This window comes from Drosophila navojoa, chromosome 3 (genome assembly GCF_054131105.1).
Source record: "Drosophila navojoa isolate 15081-1374.11 chromosome 3, UAZ_NAV_1.0, whole genome shotgun sequence".
Classification (NCBI taxonomy): Eukaryota; Metazoa; Arthropoda; class Insecta; order Diptera; family Drosophilidae; genus Drosophila; species Drosophila navojoa.
The window spans coordinates 14,146,147-14,169,071 of NC_142891.1; the positions used below are offsets into that span (position 1 = coordinate 14,146,147).

The window sequence follows — 22,925 nt, forward strand, 5'->3', positions numbered from 1 at the left end:
CCATAAAATTTTCACAGTGTTTAACAACACTGCTATACAGAGTTGCTTTGTGTATATTTTGACAATCGCAACATGGCGTACATCGAGCTTCCGCTCTTTCTTTCCCTTTCTTTTACCAACGTGCATAGTGTCTAGTAAAAGGTTAGTGGTATTTTTTCAAATTTATCAACGAGAACCGTTCTAAAATGATGCAAATTTGTGCCTTAAACAGATGCCAGCCCCGGCCGCTAAGAAACCAGCAGCTAAAAAGCTGCCCGCTGTGCCGGAATCCAAACTGAAGTTCAGCAAGAAACAAATCAGCAAGCGTGTTGCTGAGACGAAACGTCGTCTAAAGCGTGTCGCTGTCATTGCCCTGCGCAAGAAGGAGAATCTGGTGCGTGCTGAAAAGTACCAGAACGAGTACATCAAGGCTGATCAGCGTGAGATCAAGCTCCGTCGCTTGGCCAAGAGCCGTAATCAGTTCTACGTGCCCGCCGAAGCCAAATTGGCATTCGTTGTGCGTATTCGCGGGTGAGTGGATTTGTCAGAATCACGCTTGTTTTGTTATTAACTGCTAACTTATGCACTTGCAGTATCAACAAGGTTGCACCGAAGGTACGCAAAGTGCTGCAGCTGTTCCGTTTGCGCCAGATCAACAATGGTGTGTTCATCAAGCTGAATAAGGCCACCATCAACATGTTGCGTATTGCCGAGCCCTACATCACCTGGGGTTATCCCAATCTGAAGTCGGTGCGCGAGCTGATCTACAAGCGCGGCTTTGTTAAGCATAACCGCCAGCGTGTGCCAATCACTGATAACTTTGTTATCGAGCGCAAGCTCCGCAAGGCGCATGGCATTCAGTGCGTTGAGGATTTGGTCCATGAGATCTTCACCGTTGGACCCAAATTCAAGTACGCCTCCAACTTCCTGTGGCCCTTCAAGCTGAACACGCCAACCGGCGGCTGGCGCAAGAAGGCCAATCACTACGTCAACGGTGGTGACTTCGGCAACCGCGAGGACAAGATCAACAGATTGCTGCGCAAGATGGTCTAAACAGCTGAGGTGTGCAGTGAAATAGTTTAAAAACACAGTAAACGGTCTGGCAAACAGCGAAAGAAATAAAATTAATTCTTTTTATGAAAGTACCACAATGCCGTTCGAAAAATCAAAAGGGTTTTCTCTTTTCTGTTGCCATTTATGTTGCATTAGACATACTGCAGAGATTGGATTGAACAAAAAAAAAAAACATTTTGTTGACAAATATAATGAAGTTATAGCAATTAGATATTTGTATCCGCTATAGACTGTGCATTGTAGACAGATTTAAAACTTGCATTTCAATTTATTGGATTTGACTGCAATTAGATATGCTTTGTTTTATTTTGAACATATACTCAAAATCAAGCATAATTGCTATATAGATCAAGCCTGTCGATTCCCAATAATTTAATAACAATTTACATGCATATGTCAAGTGCAATAAATTAGAGATGGACTTTTCAACCGTGATCGTGATTATGTAAAGCAGTCTGTTAAGTTAACAGTGTAACGACAGTGCTATAACAATGAGTAAGGAGTATATACCCACATATGTATATATTTATATCTGGGAATAATGTTTATTGCGATCCATTTGAACACGCCAAGGTTCTTTCCGATTAGCCACGCCCCAAGTCGGCATTTGAAAATATCTGAAAGCTATTTAAGATATGCAAATATTACACATTTTGGGTCTTTTGATTAAAATGAGATTTTTGTTTATTTTTACATTTTATTAAATAAAAACAATGGATTATACGGCCATTTCCATTTGAATCTTGCCGTACGGATTGTAACCAACAATTTCGAAATCCTCGAAGCGAAAATCCTCAATATTCGTAACTTGCCTCTTGAAGACAAGTTTGGGGAAGGGACGTGGTTCACGTTTCATCTGCTCCAGCAGGGGATTCACATGATTATTATAGACGTGAGCATCACCCAGCGTATGGACGAAATCGCCGGGCTTCAAACCCGTCACATGAGCGATCATGTAGGTCAACAAGGCATACGAGGCGATATTGAAGGGTACTCCCAGACCCATGTCGGCGCTGCGCTGATACAGTTGGCAGGACAATTCACCACGCGACTGCGATACATAGAATTGGACCAGGCAGTGGCATGGCGGTAATGCCATTTGGGGTATGTCCAAAGGATTCCAGGCGGACATTATGATGCGACGATCCGCCGGATTGTTGCGTATAGTATCGATGACCTGTTGCAACTGATCAATACCCTGGCCTGTGTAGTCGTCGGTGCATTTACCATATTTAGCGCCAAAGTGACGCCACTGAAAGCCATAGACTGGACCCAGATCACCCACCTCGCGATCCGTGTGGCCACATTTGTCGAGAAACTCGCGGGTGCTATTACCATCCCATATGTGGATATTCTTCTCCTGCAGGATCTTTGCATCTGTCTGCCCAGCAATGAACCAGATCAGCTCCTCGGCCACGCCCCGAAAGAAGACGCGCTTGGTGGTCAGCAATGGGAACGAATCGCGTAGATTAAAGCGCATCTGGGCGCCAAAAATGGATCGGGTGCCCACCATGGTACGATCCATCCGCTCGTCACCATTCTCGATAATCCTTTTTATCAAATCCAAATACTGTTCTTCATCTTTGTTCCTCAACTTCTGAATTTGACTATCCTCTTTATTTCGTTTCTCGAGCGAACAGTCCTGATCCATTGACTTCATCAGTGCATCCAAGCGCCTTTTGGCAGGGGAAAGAGTTTCCTTCGCAGGGGAAGTTAATTGTTTCGAAGGACTAACCATTTTCGAAAATTAGAAAACAATTTTGTCAGTTGATCACTGGATGTTTGTTGACTTAACTTTTTGGCGGTAAAGCTTGCAGAAAAGCCCGCCAGAGATATTGGGAAAATACAACCGTGTGAAATGGCGATAAAGTCTATTTGAAATTGTTGAAGCGATAAGCCAATTGTTAGTTTTTTTAGTTTTTAATTTACAGATTCTAAGCTATTATATTGTTCATTGATATTAAATAAATTTAATTACCTAATTTTGTAACTGCTCAACAAAATACACATTTCGCGGAGTTTCGAGAGAAATAATTGTAAATATTTGCAAAAATTGGCAAACATTTAGAAAATTTCATGAAATTTGTATTAATTTATTTATGGCTCAATTTGTCCAAAGTGGGATGTCACTATCGGAGTTCATGCATAGAAAGAGCCAAATCCGCTATTTCCGAAATATCGATAAGTATCGAATTTACGTACCGCATCCACATCTGAATTTTATTTATTTTTATCTTTAATAAGCGCAATCATATTAGCATTTGCCATTAAAATGCACCCTCACATTCTATAACTAAAGAAAGGTTTTGCCGATTTGATTTAAGCTAGCAATAAGTCGTTATTTTAGTCCTTTTAGAATGGTAGTCATCGATCGTATCGATAGGTTTTCTTAGTCCCTTCAAATAGATTGCTCGTTAACATAAAACCGACTTTGTTTTTTAATTGTTATAACATTTGATCATACAATCCAAATGGATTGCCGGTTCTAATGCTATTGATTTATAATTGTTTTTACAGGGCTGTAAGAAATTTGTTCTCACTATACGAATATTTGAAACTGTCGGTAATAAACGAACAATTGAAAAATGGTTTGAAATCTCATTTTAAATCAAATACTATTAATATATTATCAACTTATATTGTTTTAATTTTTGCCTCGTAGCTGGCAGTGCTTCTTAATTGTATAACTGTGAAATACATATATTTAAGTATATTATTTCATATAAGAAAAGTCAAAAAAGTAAACAACATAATCGAACGACGTGAAAAAAACGGCAATCAATTTACAGATTTTGGTTTTTTTGTTAAAACATATGCGATTTATATAGCATTTTACATTTTACTTAGTCTATATGCGAACGGTATTACGCGCAATTGTCCTTTACTGAATTTTAAATTGTTTTGTTCTTTTTACTGATGTGTTGTGGTAACATGTATATTCTGTACCAAACGCTGTCCCCAATACTCTTCCAGATTGAATGGTTTGAAATTTTTTAATTGATTATCAGATTCATTGCAGTATATTTCACCCTGTTCGCTAACCTGTAAGTAGACGAAAAACAATTTTTAAAAACAAATAAAATCCCATACACCATAAGGAAAAATGACCTGCCACAAGATGCTATAAATTGTCTGACCAATATATAAATATATCATCTATATACTCACTTTATTCCAAGCCTCACGAATGTAACGTATTAATTCATCGTGCTGTGATATGGGTACATTTTGCTGCGGTTGCTGTTGTTGTTGTTGTAGCGAGACAGTTGCATAGAGCACATTGGTGTTAGTTGTTGTATTATTAATGCTATTATTGGAGTATTGTGTGCTATGCGATGTGTTTGTTGCTGTCGATGCCGAAGATGGCGAAGCTGACGACGCAGCCGATGCTGAATTTGCATTATTATGATGATGATGGTTGTGTGGTCCGTTGCCGCTGCCCTGACGGCGAATGTAGGGATAGCGTCTACAATAAAGTTATATACATATTAGGTTAGCCAACTCAGTTTTTCAATATCGCATAGTTTTTCATGCAAAACACATACACACATGCATGCACATCTACACTCGCAAACACCCTCAATCACTGAGTGTTTACTTTTTTCAATTTGTATGCGTCACAAGCTTAGTGTAGTAGAAAAATCTTATGTGTGTCAAGGATTTATATGGCTTACCCGTTGTTGCGTTCCATTTTGTAATTGTGTTGATAGAAAATATTGCTTCAGTTGCTTCTTTTTGTTTATCACACAATTCCCAAATCTATTATTGGGAGAGTTGTGAACTATTTTTTTCTTTTCGTTGTTGCATTTGACAATATTATCGACTGCCCCCCCTATCGATTAATGAAAATGTGTTGGCAGCGCCAAAAGCCGGTTGGCTAACAGAGACGAAAATATACTTAACAGCTGCTGCAATTCGCAGACGTTAAAATATGAAAACAAACCTTGCACAATTTCATTTTACGTTTATTTCTATAAAATTCATAACATATATATTTTGTTCAATTGTTAATAATAATTGAAAAAATAGCTGCACATATGCGTATACATACACTTACAATATAAAAAGGAAATGTAGATAGAGAGCAATCATATAAAAATTTTTTACAAAAGAATTATCATATATGTATGTATGTATATATGTACATATATAGTTCTTACTGAGCATTGTTAAACACAACACAATGTTAGTTAATCAATCATCATTTCGACAATATGACCATCTCATATGTATTTCGATAATAAAACCTACTTTTGTCTTTAACATAATAAAATGCACATTTGTTAAAATTTTCGTCATTAGATTTGGCAGCACCAAGGGTACGGTAGGGGGATAAGGGATAAAGGAAGGTATATATTTAGGTAAATTACCGTAAGATTCGTGATAACATATAATTTTATGCCTTTGTGCTGCATAACATATGTATACGTATTACGAATAACAGTTAGATTTGTGCTAATAGTTTCAATTTCTTTAATAATAAACTATTTTGGCGATGCGTTGCTTACAAATGAAGTAAGCAACAATTATTTTTACATTTATAACGTAAACAAACATATTACAGCAGTGCTGGGAAACAATTGAAAAGCTTGAAGCAGCATTCCCATTATCTGTTGTCGAAGTAGTTGTAGTAAAAGTGAAGTATGTCAAGGATGATATTAAAAATTAAAGTGACAATGAGAGTATATCAAGGATATTGGAATTCATTTTGGAAATTAATGTGACAACATCTTACATAAAGAGTGCACTGCTATTCGATTGTTTTCCAGTTCAGCACGGAAGTTAACATACGTAGAGATTACAGATCATCATCGCCAATGCCCTCGAATGCTTCGTTGCGTACGGACGCAGCCGTGTCGTCATTGCGAAAGAAAACCGCTGCAAAGGTGCGAGCCGTTGTCAACTTGTGTTGCTGCTTGGAGCGTTGAGCTAGAAACTTAACCGGCGGCGTCATCGTGGTTGATGTACCTGATGTCGTGGTGCAGGACGAAGAAACGGAACTGGGCGTCGATGTGGTCGATTCCGATGCGCCGCGCGAGGTGCTCGCCTCCTGCTCATCATCGCTGCCGCCGCCGCCGCCATTGCTGTCGCTATGCAAGAGCTCATCGACCATCGCCTGCAGGGACACCGACATGAGCATCGCTTGCTGGCTGGTGATCGTTATCCAGCGCAGTGTTTGCTTCGACATCAGATACTCAAAGGATAACTGAAGTTGCGTGGGCTGATCCCGCGACTCGTACGTATTATGCATCGCACTCACTCGCCAGCATCGCATCCGTGTGACCCGGAATTTGGTCTCATAGATCTTGGCACCGCGTGCTGTGCGCAGGCTCAGCTCCCGATTGCCAATGGTCACCAGCGCTGTGGTGTCCAGCTCCGGATAGTCCACTTGTGCGGCGCCGAACTGCAGACAGCCATAGGAGGGCAGCTGGCGCACTAGTTCCAGATATTGCAAGGGCCGCGACTGCAGCTGCAAACTACACAGCTCCCGCCGCATTTCAGGCGTACATATGATCCATTCGCGAGCCACATCCGCAAGCGTCTGATTGTAGAGTAGGTTGAGGGCAACACTGTTGCCCAGCAGCTTGGCATCCCAGCGCGAATTCCAGTAGCACGTGCGCAAGAGCAATTGACAGGGCTGCGCATGCATGCGCGAAATGTACGGCGATTCGAAGTCCATCAGGCGACGCAGCAACAGTACGGCGGACGGATCATCAGGTGTGGACGAGCAGGAGGAAGATCCCTCTTCGGATGCCTCCACATGTCGCATGAGATACAAACAGAAGAATTGCATTAGTTCGTCAGGCAACTGCAGCATGCGACAGACGGACTGCAGCAGAGCGGTTGCATTCTGCTGCACATGACAATTGACCAGCAATTGTACACCACTTCCTCCTCCTGGTCCTGCTGCCCAGCCACTATACACCTCCACTTGAAGCTGCTGCTGCTCATCCTCGCGACTAACCGAGCACTCGGCCAGCGCCGTGTCCAATTGAGCGCGCTGCAGAAACTGTTGCAAGTATGGGAGGCGTACGATTCGCGCATCTTGGCCAATTATCTGCAAGTAATGCTCCAGTGCGGCACGTCGAGTCTCCAGTTGACTGTTGCTCAATGGCAGCAGTCGCTTGGGTGGGAATGGCGGCAAGGCGGCGTCCGTGCAACGCCTACGCAGCTGTTCGTGCAACGCGTGTAGCTGCTTGTAGCGCAAGCAGCAATGATAGTTACCATTAATGTAGATATTGTATACCGTGTATGTGGGCGAACCACCGCTTCCATCCGCATACTGTTCCTGTGTGTCTGGTATTGAGAAATGCATTTTGTTGAAGTTGTGTTGCTGTTGTTGTCGTTGTTGCTGGACGCTGCTGTTGATGCGTTCACTATTTCATCGCGTTTTACTTGTACGTCATTGACATCTCTAGCCTTTTATTGGCCGATTAGTCACTGCGCTCTTTTATTTGTACATGTATTAATTTATTTAATTAAAGAAATTGCGATTGAGTTTTTTCACCTACACGCTGGAGGTGAGCAACTCACTTTGGCACTATCGATTATTGTTAATTTATTCATCTATCGATTTTTTAACTGCAGATGGGCTCTAAGCGGAAAAATTCAACATGTACGAAAATGTTTTCAAGTTAATGTGATGTTTGAATTAATATTATTACATTTTCTTTCTTTTAAAAGTCTCATATAATTTGATTTTAAGATTGTAAAAATGAATTTAAAAGTTTTCATACATGTCTATGTTCTCTAGTAGACACTAAAGTATAATTAGAATTTATACCCTTTGATTATTGTCGTTTTGTCTTCTTTTGATTTAAGAAAAATAATTATAAAAAAAAAGAGTATATCCACTAACCAGAGAACACATAGACTAGACAACTAGTGGAAAGCTTTTTGCACGCTTTTTCTTGGACTTAAGCACCCCAGACTGCTTTGAATTCGCTCGGCGAATTACTTTTAGGCTCGAGCAACGAAAATATACGAAAGCACAATCATTTCGCTTCACACGCTCGACCGAGATGGTCAAATGTTGAACAAAAGATCCTTCTATGCTCAATCTTTCCCTTGCTCTCTCTCTCTCGATGCTCTATGCTCTCTCAAATGTGTATATGTGTGTATGCATGTGAGCACAAGCAGCAGCTCTGAGCTGCCAGCTCACGAAAATTGAAATTTCTTCGCAGCAAGAACCCATGCCTTCCCTTCTGTGTGAAGAGTATACCGAACTTATCAAACCGTTTGCCAAGCTCGTACAAAATCTGTATATGTGTTTTCGATATTACTTGTGGGAAGGATATGAAAGCGTTGGTGCTCATACTGAAAATGCTTTCGCGACGAGCGTGCACACACACAGTCTCCGTTACTATATGTATTATGAGCATTTGTGTGCCTGTGTGCGTAGCTCTTGCTGCCTGTAGCGATTTCAGAGCCCCGAATTCGCATTTGGTAGATCTTGTGAACTACTCACGCATGCATACATACATATGTTTGATTGTGTGTACGCAGAAGCCGCGATGCTCACAAATGATGGGGTGATCATTGTAGAAGCCTTTGACTGCCTTTGTGCCTTTATATGTGCGTGTGTGTATGTGCATGTGTGCAAAAAGCTTTCCACTAGTTGTCTAGTCTATGTGTTCTCTGGTTAGTGGTATATCGCCTGTCAACATTATTTAAAACGTACGCACATCGCTATAGATGGGGCATCGTTTATGGCTAAATATCGATAACTTATCTCTCAGTTTACATGATTTGAAAATTAAATATGAATGCGAACTATATGTGCTCTTGAAATATTAGTTTCTTTAAAAAAGCTTCAAGCTAACTAAGTTTAATATTTATCGAAGAATACAAATTATTGAGATCCATTTTTTCAAAGGCTGCTGCTCAGCTGAGTCAGCAGCTGATCTGCAACTATCAGCTGAGTGTGTTTTTAAATTATGCAAAACGTGGACGCCACGAGAATAGATCAACAATCATATCTTGAATGGAATTGCCAAGACAAAGGCCTCACCATGACATTGGAGCTCTCTTTGCTGACACCCAGGGTTTCCTGCGGGTCAGTGCTCCTATGGTGCGATACAGTAAGCTGGAGTTTCGCAGATTGTTGCGACAGAATGGAGTCCAATTGGCGTTTACCCCTATGATGATAGCGGATTCAATTAACAATAGCGAAAAGGCTAGACAGAATGAGTTTACTACTGGCCTCGATGATCAGCCTCTCATCGCTCAATTTGCAGCCAAGGATGCAATGGAATTCGTTACAGCGGCACAACTCATTTATCCTTATGTGGATGGTGTTGATTTAAATTGTGGCTGCCCGCAGGGCTGGGCAATAGCCAAGGGCTATGGTTGCGGTCTGTTGCGGCAGCCAGAGCAGGTGCGTGACATTGTTCAAAGCTTGCGGCGCACTCTGCCCACAGATTTGAGCGTATCGGTGAAAATGCGTCTCTTGAGCAGCAGCGATAACATGACATCAGTGCATAAGACGATTCAGTTGGCTCAGCAATTGGAGCATTGTGGCGTCACATTCTTGACACTGCACGGACGGACGCCCGCACAGAAGCATTCCAAGGATACACTCAATGTAGAGGCCATGGCCGAAGTCGCCAAATCTCTGCAAATTCCACTGATAGTGAATGGCAATGTGGAAAGCTATCAAGATGCCTCTGAGCTGCACAAACAAACGCAGGCTGCGGGCGTCATGGCTGCCCGTGGACTACTTGCGAATCCAGCCTTGTTTAACAGTGACTATCACCTGGCAACTACAACGCCAAAGATGTGCGTACAACAATGGCTGGACATCGCTGAGTCTGCGGGTGATAATTTGCATTTCCAGTGCTTTCATCATCATCTGAGTTTTATGTGGAACAGCGCAATGAAACGCGCCTTACGCGTTCAATTCAATAGTCTCGGCAGCAGAGACCAAGTCCTGCAGTTCCTGGCCGAGCACTATGATATCCGGCCTAGCTCCAATAGCTCTACCTACCAATATACAAATTGTACTTATACCCACTTCACTCCACCCAAACATGCTCGTCACCTGACCGTGGAGGCGGATGATAGCGGCTGGGATGCTACCAGCGATGGTAAATATTTCACAGATTTCAAAAGTCAGCAGGTCTCCAGCGAAAACGGGGACGATCTTGATCTGGGTGGACTATTCCTAGACGATGACTGATGTGTGATTAAACTCAATTAGATATAAGATTATTTGTATTTTTGAGGTTGTTTGTGGCTACCATTAAATGTAAATAAAATAAAATTTCTTAAAACTACGTTAACACATAACGTACTTTGAAACTTATGCAAAGCGGCTAATATCTATCACTATCTCTGGTTAGTGTATTTATTTTAAACTCGTTTAACAGAGCTACATAACAGCATTCTGTTGTATATGTATATCGATAGTACTCTGGAATATTTACACCTTAGGTCTGATAAACTGAAATTAAATAAATCTTGCTGCTAAAGACTGAAATCTATTTATTTCATTGTAATAATTATAAAAACAATCGCCACAAAACGTCAATTTTTACTCATTTTTTATTCATACTCTACTCGATAGTCGGTAGCTTAAAAGTATCGGTACATCAAGCGTCAGCCATCACTAACAACAAATCAAGAAAGCAAAACAAAAGACCAAAAAACATTATAAAATGCGTCGAAGGGAACTACAGACTATACAACTTAAACTCTCTGAACTCAAAGAGTATGAGCAGGCCAAAATGGAGCGTGCCAAAGCACGTCAACAGGTGTCGTCGCCACGCACACCCACACCCACCTCGGACAGCGACATTATGTTACTGCCCTCGAGCAGTGTGCCGACAATGTTATTTGCTAACAACAGCAACAATGCGGACGATGAAGCTGAGGGAACGGCCAAGGAGTCAAGGGATTCATAAGTTGGGCTTATAGTAATGGTAAGTTGATATTTCATATTTATGTTAATTTACATTAATACTCATTATTACCAATGCTGTTACTGCTATTGTTGTTGTTGTTGTTATTGTTATTCTGAAAACGCACCGTCTCAAAGCCATCGACGAGTATCTCACGATCCTCGGTCTGTTGACGCTCACGCAACCATTGCTCACGCACCGGCACATAACGACGCAATCCCGGCCACTTGCGCCAACAGCGCCGCTTATAGAGCAGCCAAACCAGTGATAATCCGCATCCAAAGAGGAAACATAACAGAAATATGCTTACGCCACGCACATGCGAATGAGTCTCTTCGTTCCCCTCCTGCGCGTTTTCCTTAGTCTTAGCGGTCTGCAGACCTTCGTTAGGAATCTCCGGCGCTATCGTTGGCGGCATTATGCTTTGCTCCGCGTCGCACCACGTAATTGTCACATAGTTTGTGATGACATCTCCGGCTAGCGAATGAACGCGCACGGCACACTCGTTGTAAGTGCCGTTCAATGAGCTTTTATGCACGTAATTCGCCAGGGCGTGCTGACGTCGCGTTATGCAGCTCAGATGCGTTTCTGCCACCTGTTCGGACACATTGATGCGATAGTGCAGCACGTAGTTAACAATCAATCCATTCGGTTGATCTGGCTCTGCAAAGCGCACAATGTAGTCCATTGTTTTGGGAACACGGCATGCCATTATCAGCGGCAAGTCTGCGCCAATTGTGAAATTTGTACGCTCGTGCACCATCGTGGAGCTGCTGCAGCCGAGCATATTGCAAGCCTGCAATTGCAAGGAGTATAAGCGATACCGCTTCAACTGGCGCAGTTCATAGGCCGTCACATTGGCGTCCAGGCGCAGCTGTTTTCCCGCCTTTGTCTCCACGGGCGCGCAGTTGTCCGCATCATCCAGACTGCAGCGATACATGTCAGCCATTTGGCTAATGAAGTCCTGATCGAGCGCTTGATTTGCCTGCCGCGCACAGCATGCGTCGTAGTCATCTTGTTCTTGACGCCATCGAACTGCTTCCATGTCCTGCCTGGTCGCCGGTTGCCGGCAAAAATTGCGTTCATCCATGTAGGCGACATCGTCTGCCAGTTCATGCACGGTTAACATATAGTACTCCAGCTCTTTCCCATTCAATCGCAGTGCCAGCGTATTGTCCGTCTTCTTGATTACGGCCAGTGAAGGAGGCTTCGGTATATCCATGTGCGTTTCCACGTACATCAAATCGCTGCGCGCATCGTGCTGCGCATCGCCGCCAAACGTACGCAACAAGCAGGCGTAGCGCGTATGCGGATGAAGCTGGTCCAGCTGATAGCTGTAATGGGTGCCATTGTCTTTCAGATCGTCCACAAAGAGCAACAGTCTCTGCCAATTGATGCGCGTGCAGACTGGCGCTTCCAGTTCGCTTTGCTCGACGTACTTTGTGCCCAACGGCAAGGTTCTATAAATCAGCTCCAGCTCCACGCTCATTTGCGATTTCAGCCAGCTGAGTTGCACTGTGCGATGCGATGTGGCCTATAAAGCAAAAATTGAATCAACATTTACTTAAAATTCTTGTATAGAGAGGAGTGTATGCAGGCAGACTCACCTGCACGATCAACTGCAGCTTGGCTGGACCGCAAAGCACCTCCTGATCGCTGGTCTGTAGCTTGTCCATCACCTTGTCATGTACGACGCGATCCTGAAACTCTTTAATATGTCTGTTGCACAGCTTATTATTGCGATCCATGTACATGCCGCCGGTAACAAACTCCAGCTGCTTGGTGGGCTCCCACAGTTCAGTGAGCTGCTTGTTGTCATAAAGCACGAAGGCGAAATGACGATTCTCGAGAGGGTCGCCGTGTATGCGACGCAGGTTGCTCAGAAATTTCAAGCTGCTAAGCTGGGAGGCACTACAAAGAATCCATTCAATAGACAGTCCTATTTTTGGGAAGACATACGAACCGATAGATCTTCAAATGTCCACGTATTTCGCGTAGACTGCTGAAACTATGCTCCAGCTGCTCCTCGTTGACCTTGTTGCGTATGGTGATGATGAGGCTGCTGTTAACAATTTGACAGCCGCGCAATTCCTCGGCATCGGCCAGATTGTAGATGACAATCATTCCATCCATATGCTCCGGCGAACAGACGCTAATGCATGCCTCCAGAGGCGCACAGCGTACGCACTGCGAGGCGGCATTGGCCTTGTAGCCGCTGGGACAGAATGCGACGCACTTGTAGCCAAATGTGTAATGGCCATGGACTCGGATGCATTCGTCGCGGGTGTAACAGCGTTGATAATGCTCCAGCATATACCTGCAAACGGACTAAGACTAAGTGGCAATCAACCAGACGCCAAGCCGGACGTGGCTCAGCTCCTCACTCACTTGTTCGCCGGACAACGCTTCACACAGACACCCGCATCCGTCAGTCCTCGACAGACTACGCAGCCGGCAGCTGTTGCATTGTGACAGCCGCCTAGACACTCCTCATGGCAGCTCTGTAAATTTCTGTGCAATGAAAAAAGTACAAAAGCATTAAAATTCCTTAATTTGCTAAGGACTAGCTCCAGCTACGAATCCATAATTCATGACTTAGTCGTTACTAAAGTTAGCTTTAGGCTTTAATTAACATTACAATGTTAGTGTTAAGCTTCTTTTAAATGATTGCCTCGAACAAACTAACATTGAAATGTTAACTGTCTAACATTAATTCTTTTAGGGAGTTGTGTAATCGCGTTCAGTGTTAATTTCTTAGAGGTTGGTCCTGGTGTATTTATAACTGACTTTATACACCCACCGATCATAATGCACAACATCATCGTTTTCGAAGCGTTGACAGGTGAAATTCGACCAGCAATAATTGGAGGCGCAACCTTTGCAGTTAGCACGATGTGTACAGTTGTTGGATCCACTGACAATATGATTCTCCCCAGCACTCAGTGTGAGTCGATCCCAATTGACCTATATAAGGAGAATTGTCTTGGCACACCTAGTATTACATATTCACATATTATGCATACCCTATTCAGCTGGCAGAGCTTAGGGCAATTGCCGATGTAGACGTGTCCACGTTGTATGGCAACTAAAGATTTGAATTCCAACTGAAATAGAAAAATTGTATCGATAATCTTTTCAAAAAGTACATGTGTATTTTGCTTGTCTTGTCAATTTAATCAATGCTTATATTTTAAACGAATTCAAGTTTCTGCATTTTAATTTTTACTTACCAGTTCTAAATCGGGCATACTGCTAATGCCCAGAGCATAATTAAGAAATAGTTTTCGGCCGCGTATTACAGTGAGATTGGGAAACATATCACGGATGTTGGTCAAGTCCTTTACCTCGGTGAATATCATAAAGTCTGTGATTTCGCGTAATTTGGGAAACGAATACGCCGTAAAATTGCAATTGTGACTGGGCAACAGTGTGATCATTACATAGCCAATAACCACTGTACAGTTATCCAATAATTTCATTTTGCTGCATTCGTTGCGTATATCTATGCTGGTGCACTCTCTGAACTCGGCCGATGGACTTCGCTGTGCGGCTGCCAAGGCCGAGGCCAAGGCGAAGATGTTAGCTAGCGCTAGCAACATGTTTCCAAGCTTGAGCAGCATGTTGCCAAGGGTCTGCTGCTCGTGCGTGCTTATAATTGTTGCTGAAAACGCGAATGTTGCTGTGGCGATTGTTGTTGTTGTTGCTCTTGGGCTGTTTGTTGCTGTTGTTTACATCGGCGTCTTTTCAACATTGCTCAGCTTTCTGCTCTTTCATCTGATTTGTTTATATGGAGTATTTTGCCGTTTCTCTGTTTCTTTAGCACTGTTCGCCTAATTAGCGCATTGGCTCTTGCCGATCGAGCTCGAATTCCCCGATTAGCCGCAATTTATGAGTTTCCACACTATCGTCAACGAAAATCTCCCCCGCGCGACTCTAGCTTATTTTTGGTCACCAACTTTTTCGCTTAGTTGTCTAAAAAATCACACAAAGTAAAAACACCCACAGGCACGAACACAGCTAAAATAATTATTGCAGCTTCTGCTAAAAATCACAACGTAGCTTTTTCTCCTTCTTTCGCGCGAGTATCGAACTGATTTGATTTCAATATTGCGGTACTTTGGCTGCAGAGTCTTTCCATTAACAGCGTTGCCACTTAACTCGAACTACAAGAAGGGGCTGATTAAAGTATGAAATGTAGAAAATGGATCAAGCAGAAATATCAATTTATAAAATATTGTATAAGAGAAAAAACTATTTTTTATTATTAGTTAATGTCCGCTCAGCAACAAATTGTTAAGTGTATTTTGAATATTTCTGTTATTACTCTTATTATTAATAATAAACATTTATTCTTAATAGTTATTTATTTGTTTTGTATTTTTATAGTTTTAACTATGTTTTAATTTTGTTTTTTGTTTTTGATATTTACTTATTAACTTGTAGTATTTTATATTTATTATAACGTAATTCATTTTTTTTATATATATATATTTTATATTTGAATTTTCATAGTAATATTTTAAGGGAATATAAAAAAAATTAATTGTACTGTAATGTTCCTAGTGATAGAGTTCTTTAATAAGGAATGTGTCATTTCTAATTCATTGAATCGAATTTTTGGTCGTTGCCTTCTTAAGTGTTCAAGTTAAATTTATTGAGTTGCCTTTTAACAAATCGAATAAATTGGCGAAAATTGATCTACCGAAATAGTTTGAATGAAAAAATGTTGCCGAGCATAGTTCCTAAAAAAAGAAGTGATCAGACAATTGAAACTTGTCTAGCTTTTTTCACAAACAAATTTCTTCACACAATTATAACAATATTTTAATCAAATTCCGTTTCTTTGCAGGTGACCATCATCAAAGAATCTAGACGCTGTATAATATACATATATACACCACTTTGACTTTATACCGCGGAATATATTATACAAGATATAGTTTTATATTCAAAATCACAAATCAGATTAAATTTTGTAAGCACTTATGAGTAGTAAATAATTAAGTTGAAATAGTTTAATTGTATTTATTTAAAATTTTACATTCAATTTGCCAATGATTTGTTTTACGTTACCACAAAATAAAAGTCTGTGTAATTTGTAATATCGATTCGAAAGCTTTAAGTTTCCGAAACGCGTTCGCGACGATCTTACTGCGGCGCTGTCCAATTGCCGACTGCTGGATGGAGACGAATGCTGGACTGGAAGCCACAGAGTCTGGGCCGGGAACTTAACGATCTGTGCGAGCCATCAAATTGATTTTTTATTTAGTGTGCATCGCCCGCTTACACTGCGCATCGCGGCTGATGGAACGTGCCAGCGCCAGCGTCGGGCTGACTGACTGATCATCAGCTCTGTTGTACGGCATTACGAGGGAAGGCCGTAAATTAATTTGAAGCATTTGATTTGCCGCCGATGTCGTTCGCGTTTTCAGTTAATTTGTCAACTGTGCAGCTGCCTGTTGCATAATGCAGCTCACTCAAATCGAATGCAATTGCACGACACAATACATCGTGTAATTTCTCGCAGTGCACTGTTCACAGGGGCTGGCCTTTCCATTTTTTGTTGCTTTTTCTTTGATCCAGTTCCTGTTCTTGGCCAACCTTCTCCTGCTCCTGTCAAACGGCCAGCTGATTCGTATGGCTCATAAAAACAGCTGACTCCAATTAGCCACATGGCATATCGGCTTTACGGGACCCTACCTACACACGCACACGCACACACACACACACATGCCAAGACGGACCCATGCATCAAAGCAGCTGAGGCCAGAAAGCTATTAACGTTAACGACAGAGGCATAAATATGGGAGAAAAAGGGCTTAAACGAAGCAATTTCCCAGCTGGGCCTAAAGCACGTTGACGGCATTTTAAGGAAATTTATTATTTTTAGCATATATTTTGAGAGATTTTTATGTTTTGTTCAATATTACCATTCGAATTAAGCCGTTGTATTCTCAAGCTCGACTGACTGTTCCAATATTTAATTTTTTTCAAATTTATAAATTATTTAAATAAGATAAATGGCGTAGAAAACATTTTAAGAGAGAGATATGTATATAAATAGAGAGAGGGAGAGAGAAAAATAAATAAAAATAGCGAGAGAGAAAGAGAGGGAGGAAAGAAGAAGAGAATAGATAGAAAACAGACAGGCAGAGAAAAATAGGGAAAGAGATAGGAGAGTAGGAATAGAAAGAGTGGAAATGAGAATAAGATAGAGCGAGAGGTTTTGTAAAAAAAATTATTGAAATTACGATATCAAGATTCAACAATGAGTCTTCTTTACTTTCCTTGGCTTGAGAATCCTGTATATATAAATTACATATTACATTTTCTTTTTATCAATCTTATGTATATTTTATAAAGTTATATATACTTTACAAGAATTGAATAGAAAGAATACCAAAAACTACATCAGCAGCAAGAGAAAGGCTTGAGTTCAATTGAATGAATATTTTTAGACCAAGTCCGCAAATATTTATTCAGTATTTTATTCAAATATGCGACGAATTTGCTCTTCAAAGTCTTCCGATAATAAATAATAAAAAAAAAACGAGAATTCAAGTGAAATATTGTTGTCTTTGCAACGCATTATTTGTATGGAAAGATCATTTGTTGTTCGGAAGGCCCCGTTGATCGTGTCAAAGTTCAATTAATTCAATTAAATTAGTAGTGTGCGTGTGTATGTGAAAGAGTGTGAGTGTGTGCGTGTGTGTGAGTGTATGTATGCATATAAAGTCCAACGTATTTGAATCCAATAATTTACATAAAATGAAAACGTAGTTTTGAGTGCCTTTATCAATGGGACATATACATAGATGTATAAATGTATATTTATTTATAAATATATTCATGTGCATTTAAATGTTAAGCTTAGCTTAGGAAAATTGTGAACAGTAGCTGGGTCTACTCTGGCGGCGTATTGTCATGTATCCATTCCTGGAAGTAAACCAAGCTCGTGTAGACGCTGGGTATGCGCAGCCCGCCGCAATTGTCCGAGCCAAAGGACATGATGCCGATCTGCCAAGAGAGAGAGAGAGATAGAGAGAGAGGGAAGTTCATCATCAATGGCATATGTATCAGTCAGCTGGCATAGGCTCACCTGTGAGAAGATATTGTTCTCCTGAATGAAGAGTGGCGCACCGCCAAAGCCCTGGCATACGTCTTTGCCCTCGCCGCCGGCGCACATCCATTGGCCCTCAATGGAGTTGGGTGACTCGAGGGCGCCCGTCGAGCCATAGTTGCGTAGACAGAGATCCCAGCTGGTCAGCGGCACGTCCAGATGCGACATCTCGGGCTGGCGTATGCTCGACGTGGACATCTTGCCCCAGCCGGCGATGGTGGCCCGTTTGCCCACGACCAGATTGGCGCGTGTCTTTTGCAAACAGATCGGCTGGGTGGCCACTGCATTGAAGGAGAAGGAGGGAGGAGGAGCAGATGATGAAGTCGAAGGGGAATTAAATGAAATCGATACGAATCTAATTCTGCGTCTGGTTTGGCAGGCTGCAGACACTGTTACGCCCCCTTGATGGTGGGCCAAAGATAAGGGCAGAGCTGGGCAGGGAAGGGCAGGGCAGGACAGGTCGTGGTTATAGCAACAATGTTGCTGTTTCACATCATTGAAACCCATTGATTGGCCTTGCGCTCACGTACGCCCATAAGACGTTATAAAGCCATAAAAACCACCAGCCAACGAGCCTGGCCAGCAATTAAGGTAACGCCCCCCCCGGATCTCGGCAGCGTCGACAGCGTGGCTAATGTGTTGCTTACGGGTTTGCTTTCCACTCCGGCCGGTAATGCCCCTTATTTGTTCAGATCGCAATGATATTGACGCTTTAAAATTCAATTTAGATTTATGCTTTCCTTCTGAATTCGTGCGAATATCTCACAAAAAACAGAACGAAAACCCTTCAGATAACTTGGAGAAATATCTCTTTTAAATTATATATCAAATAATTGCAAGGCAATTTTCATAGTACGTTCGCCTTAATAAGGATGAAAATCTTATGGCTTTATAATTTACCAAAAATAACTTGGAAATTTACGCGTAAATGAATTTTTATTAAAGATTCCCTAAGTAAAGTCGGTTCATAGTGCAGATACATTACTGTATTCCTAGTATTTCGAATTTCCCTGTTCGAAGCTACTGATTTATAAAATCTTTAACAATAATTAATATTTTTGTACCATGACCATATTTCTATATACATTTTTTATATTAAAAAAATTTCCGCTCACTAATTTTAGTGCCATAAATAGCGAGTGTAAAGTTTTGAATATGAAATTCAAAGTCCAGAACTATTGAACTATATCTAAGATCGGAACCTGGCTCATTATTTGCTACACTAAGCACAGAGCGTGGCTTGTTGCTGGCCAATTAAATTAGCCTGCCGTAGCTCCCTTGCCCCTTCTCTCATACGAATTGTCGCCCCTAGCCTCGAATTAGCAAACATGCAATATGGGAGACGATGCGACGCATATGGGCTTGACATTATTGAACTTGGCGAGTCGAAAATAACAACAGCAGAAAATAGAAGAAATATCACAGAGCAAAACGATTTTTAATTAACGCTGACACTGCGAAGCGTAACCAGAGATCCCCAGCAATGCGACCCCTGGCCCTCTCTCTCTCTCTCTCTCTTTCTCTTTCTCTCTCTCACGTCCCATTCCATTGACTGTCTGACACCGTTTGTCCCCCTCTCAAGCGCTTACCCGAGTAATTGAGCGGCGTTTTGAGCACCAGCAGCGCAATGTCATGATGATATTGGCCTTGCTTGTAGTCGGGATGCACAATAACATGGTTAATGGCATGATTCACTGAGCGCGGTGCACAGAAGCCAGTGCTGGCGCAGTCCGGATCACTGGAGGTGTCGTACTCGCCGACGCGCACCGATGAGCTGAGCGAGGGAAAGTGAAAGATATTTATGGGAAGTGGATAAAGTGAGATATACATAGATGGACATGGCTTACAGTCGATGGCCTTCGGCTTTGGCCAGAGCACAATGGGCGGCCGTTAAGATGACGCGTCGCGCAATGATCGAGCCAGCGCAGGGATAGGCAAAGGCGCCCGTGTTGACATCTGTAGTTGAATGAGTTCCTTATATAACTTCTCTTTTATAACCTCGTTCATTTGACTTACGCTTGAAGCCCACGCGCGCCACAAACGGATACGAGCCGAGTCCCCGGTAGAAATGGCCCTGCACCAACGACTTGCCGCACACCTGATTCTTCTCCAGCGGACTGCTCGGACAGCACACGTAGGGCATCTCCTCGCCGCCGCCACAATACAACGACTTGTCGCCATAATAGCAGTTCTTGGCCACCTCGTAGATCATGGCCGTGCAGTCGTGCAGGGGCGTGCACTCCGTGCCGAAGGCGCACTCCGAGGTGCCAGCCGACTGGCCCAGGTACGAGCGGGCGGACACCGAGTGGCTGCTGGCGCTGCTGTTGCCATCGCTGCTCAGATCTCGCTTGGCATAGGTCGGCGGTATTACTAGTTTCTCTAGCAAGCAGTAAAATATTTCATTAAATATTATTATTGGATCTTGTTTATGATCTGACTAGACTAGGAATCTATTTGAAAAACAAAAACTTCGCAAATGGAGTGAATGAGTTTAAATCTTAAAATGAAATGCAAGGTTTTCAAAGAAATCTTAAATTTTTAAATATCTACAATTCTTACATATATGTATTCAATATCTTTAAATTATAAAGATTATAAGTATAGCCAAAAATACAAACAAATTGTATACCTTATAAAACATAAACGTTAATATAGTTTTTATTTTTTTACTGCTAATTAAACTCTTTTATATTAATTTTTATTTGTCCATTTTTTATATAATTATATTCATAATTCATACTCGTATAAGAGAGCTTGGCAATTTTTGTCATACAATTTTATTCATAATAGACATTTTAATAAAATATAAATTTATTTGTAAATTTGTAATTCTTCTGTAAAATTTGTTCTGTAAAAATTTACAAAAAACTTATCCAGTAATGTCTTATTTGAAATGCAATCTCTATTGAAAATAAATGTTTCATAAATGTTAAAAACAAAAAAAATTTTAATAAAAAAAAATAAAAACTAAATAAATAAAATAAATAAATATATTGAACAAAGTTATAGAAAAATTTTAATAATAATACTAAAATTCATCTAATTTTATAATATCAACATAACATAAAAAAAAAATATATATACAATACAAAATTATTTTATTAAATAATATTGAAAAACTAATAATTAACATTAAAAATTTATTAAAAAATAGAGAATTACTTTATATGAATTTTTTTATATGAATTGTAAATGTTGCTAAATATATTCTTTATTATCCTTCACGTTCAATGTATTTCACGTGCCTACAGTCAACTGCATTATTTTATATATAGCCCATTTAATATTAGCTACCTACCAAATTCACCGGCTTCAGTTCGAATGCTTGCAAATATATTGCAGAATATGAACAATGCATAGAAGGAGTGCATAATTCCTAGCACGTCGCCTAACACTTGTGTGATTTAACCAAATTCTTATTGAGGCAGGAAACCACTTGGCATCACTTCACTTATGAATTATCGAGTTCTGCTATTAACCGACGAACCGCGCGCGTTAACAAAACTCTTTAGACTAAACGGTACGGCGCGGAATCGCACGGCCCAATGAAAACGAAAACTGAAACTGAAATTTGTACGGCCAGGTAGCTGCTGCTGCTGCTGCCACTGACTAACTGACTGACTAACTGATTTTTATGACAATTTGGTCTCAATTCCAGATTTTGTCGTGTCTACCTTTTTTTTTTGCTCTGGCTCCGATACGATCCGGACACGCTCTTTGTACTTCATGTTTGATATATGTGGATCATAGCAACTGGCATGGCCAGCCAAACGGTCATTAGTTAGTTGAATGCAGTTTTTATTTACCAAATGATGAGCACATATTATAGAACTGTGGTTAAGCATATACAACTTTTGTAGTTGTAGTTGTATACGATGTATAACTGTTGTGGACTGAAGAGCTGAATGCACAGTATATATGGACAGATCGGGGCATACGAGGCAAATGATGCGACTTTTCACTTTGTAATCGTAAATAATTTGTTAAATATACATGCATATATTGCATAGAAAAGTTCTTAAATTAATTTATCAGCTTGCTATATACACATTTGTTGTAAATATGAATTCAAATTAAATGATTATAATAAATGAATTACTTAAAAAAAAAAAAAAAAAAAAAGTATACTCTAATAAGCCTTTTTCACAAAATGACTTACAATGAAATTACAATTAGATTTGAGAGAAAATCACTTGAAGCTTATGGATGTGTAAAAAATTAAGCACAGTTTCCAATGAATAAAAACCTAAATAATTTAAAAAAATAAAATAAATTAAAACTATTTAAGTAAATATATAATACAATTTTTACTCAAATGTAAAGTAATTTGTATTTATTAAATAATGAAGCTAATTAATTGAGGAACTTAATGATTCAAAGACAAAGAGATCTTATAGTATATACCATCTAAATACAGAAAATTAAATATTATTATTAAATTAAATAAGAAATTCAAATTAAAGTGACAATATGAAAGTTTAATAAATATCTTCTGTAATTATGCTTTGAGAAGTTTATCTTATTTATTTAGTTTTACTTTTTTAATGCCGTAAAATATGGTAGTTATGTACATGTTATTTAAAATCAATAAACAAGAAATTGAAATACATAATATAATATTATTAAAAGTATTGAGTTACACTATTTAATTATTAGTATTTGTTAACTACTAAATTAAATTATGTATGTTAAATAATAAAAGTTGTATTCTAATGCTTGCGTTAATATGAATTCATTTCGTTGTACAAATTTAAATAAATAACAAAAATATCAATATTTATTTAATTTAACATATACATATGTTTCGTTTTACAAATTTGCAAATCTTTAGAAAACTGTATATAATTAAAAAA

At 40.3% G+C, this 22,925-nt stretch overlaps 8 protein-coding genes across 10 annotated transcripts; 3 read left to right on the forward strand and 5 right to left on the reverse strand.

Annotated features, from left to right (window-relative positions):
• Positions 1 to 2: 2 nt before the first annotated feature.
• On the forward strand, positions 3 to 1,124 carry RpL7 (ribosomal protein L7). Its single transcript, XM_018098558.3, has 3 exons — positions 3 to 141; positions 212 to 510; positions 573 to 1,124. Exons 2-3 carry the CDS (start codon positions 212 to 214, stop codon positions 1,030 to 1,032), a joined length of 759 nt encoding a protein of 252 aa, XP_017954047.1. The 5' UTR covers positions 3 to 141; the 3' UTR covers positions 1,033 to 1,124.
• A 589-nt stretch (positions 1,125 to 1,713) lies between these two features.
• Positions 1,714 to 3,181, reverse strand: Ts (Thymidylate synthase). Of its 2 annotated transcripts, XM_089258628.1 has the most exons (2): positions 3,032 to 3,181; positions 1,714 to 2,783 (listed from the first exon to the last, which is right to left on the reverse strand). In XM_089258628.1, exons 1-2 carry the CDS (start codon positions 3,115 to 3,117, stop codon positions 1,772 to 1,774), a joined length of 1,098 nt encoding a protein of 365 aa, XP_089114754.1. In that variant the 5' UTR covers positions 3,118 to 3,181; the 3' UTR covers positions 1,714 to 1,771. The 2 variants fall into 2 exon arrangements, with proteins under 2 accessions (XP_089114754.1, XP_030241307.1); XM_030385447.2 differs by lacking the exon at positions 3,032 to 3,181 and having other exon boundaries at positions 1,714 to 2,917.
• Positions 3,182 to 3,835: 654 nt separating this feature from the next.
• On the reverse strand, positions 3,836 to 4,894 carry LOC149091756 (uncharacterized). The gene is made up of 3 exons (XM_089258631.1): positions 4,728 to 4,894; positions 4,222 to 4,519; positions 3,836 to 4,095 (listed from the first exon to the last, which is right to left on the reverse strand). Exons 1-3 carry the CDS (start codon positions 4,742 to 4,744, stop codon positions 3,964 to 3,966), a joined length of 447 nt encoding a protein of 148 aa, XP_089114757.1. The 5' UTR covers positions 4,745 to 4,894; the 3' UTR covers positions 3,836 to 3,963.
• Positions 4,895 to 5,001: 107 nt separating this feature from the next.
• Snx17 (sorting nexin 17) lies at positions 5,002 to 7,614 on the reverse strand. Its single transcript, XM_030385443.2, has one exon. The coding sequence runs from the start codon at positions 7,367 to 7,369 to the stop codon at positions 5,852 to 5,854; it is 1,518 nt and encodes a 505-aa protein (XP_030241303.1). The 5' UTR covers positions 7,370 to 7,614; the 3' UTR covers positions 5,002 to 5,851.
• A 1,238-nt stretch (positions 7,615 to 8,852) lies between these two features.
• Dus4 (Dihydrouridine synthase 4) lies at positions 8,853 to 10,327 on the forward strand. Its single transcript, XM_030385444.2, has one exon. The coding sequence runs from the start codon at positions 9,038 to 9,040 to the stop codon at positions 10,229 to 10,231; it is 1,194 nt and encodes a 397-aa protein (XP_030241304.1). The 5' UTR covers positions 8,853 to 9,037; the 3' UTR covers positions 10,232 to 10,327.
• Positions 10,328 to 10,519: 192 nt separating this feature from the next.
• Positions 10,520 to 15,943, reverse strand: LOC108649393 (protein CG10702). 2 transcript variants are annotated; one of them, XM_089257341.1, is made up of 8 exons: positions 15,867 to 15,943; positions 14,183 to 15,128; positions 13,976 to 14,056; positions 13,753 to 13,916; positions 13,341 to 13,463; positions 12,916 to 13,269; positions 12,560 to 12,863; positions 10,520 to 12,486 (listed from the first exon to the last, which is right to left on the reverse strand). In XM_089257341.1, exons 2-8 carry the CDS (start codon positions 14,570 to 14,572, stop codon positions 11,008 to 11,010), a joined length of 2,895 nt encoding a protein of 964 aa, XP_089113467.1. In that variant the 5' UTR covers positions 14,573 to 15,128; positions 15,867 to 15,943; the 3' UTR covers positions 10,520 to 11,007. The 2 variants fall into 2 exon arrangements, with proteins under 2 accessions (XP_089113467.1, XP_030241301.2); XM_030385441.2 differs by having other exon boundaries at positions 14,183 to 15,115; positions 15,762 to 15,930.
• LOC149091757 (uncharacterized) lies at positions 10,710 to 16,054 on the forward strand. The gene is made up of 2 exons (XM_089257342.1): positions 10,710 to 10,973; positions 15,802 to 16,054. Exon 1 carries the CDS (start codon positions 10,710 to 10,712, stop codon positions 10,953 to 10,955), a length of 246 nt encoding a protein of 81 aa, XP_089113468.1. The 3' UTR covers positions 10,956 to 10,973; positions 15,802 to 16,054.
• Positions 16,055 to 17,771: 1,717 nt separating this feature from the next.
• On the reverse strand, positions 17,772 to 21,652 carry LOC115563065 (chymotrypsin-like protease CTRL-1). The gene is made up of 6 exons (XM_030385445.2): positions 21,371 to 21,652; positions 20,089 to 20,451; positions 19,920 to 20,028; positions 19,662 to 19,846; positions 18,052 to 18,353; positions 17,772 to 17,969 (listed from the first exon to the last, which is right to left on the reverse strand). The coding sequence occupies exons 1-6, from the start codon at positions 21,441 to 21,443 to the stop codon at positions 17,856 to 17,858; spliced, it is 1,146 nt and encodes a 381-aa protein (XP_030241305.1). The 5' UTR covers positions 21,444 to 21,652; the 3' UTR covers positions 17,772 to 17,855.
• Positions 21,653 to 22,925: the final 1,273 nt, after the last annotated feature.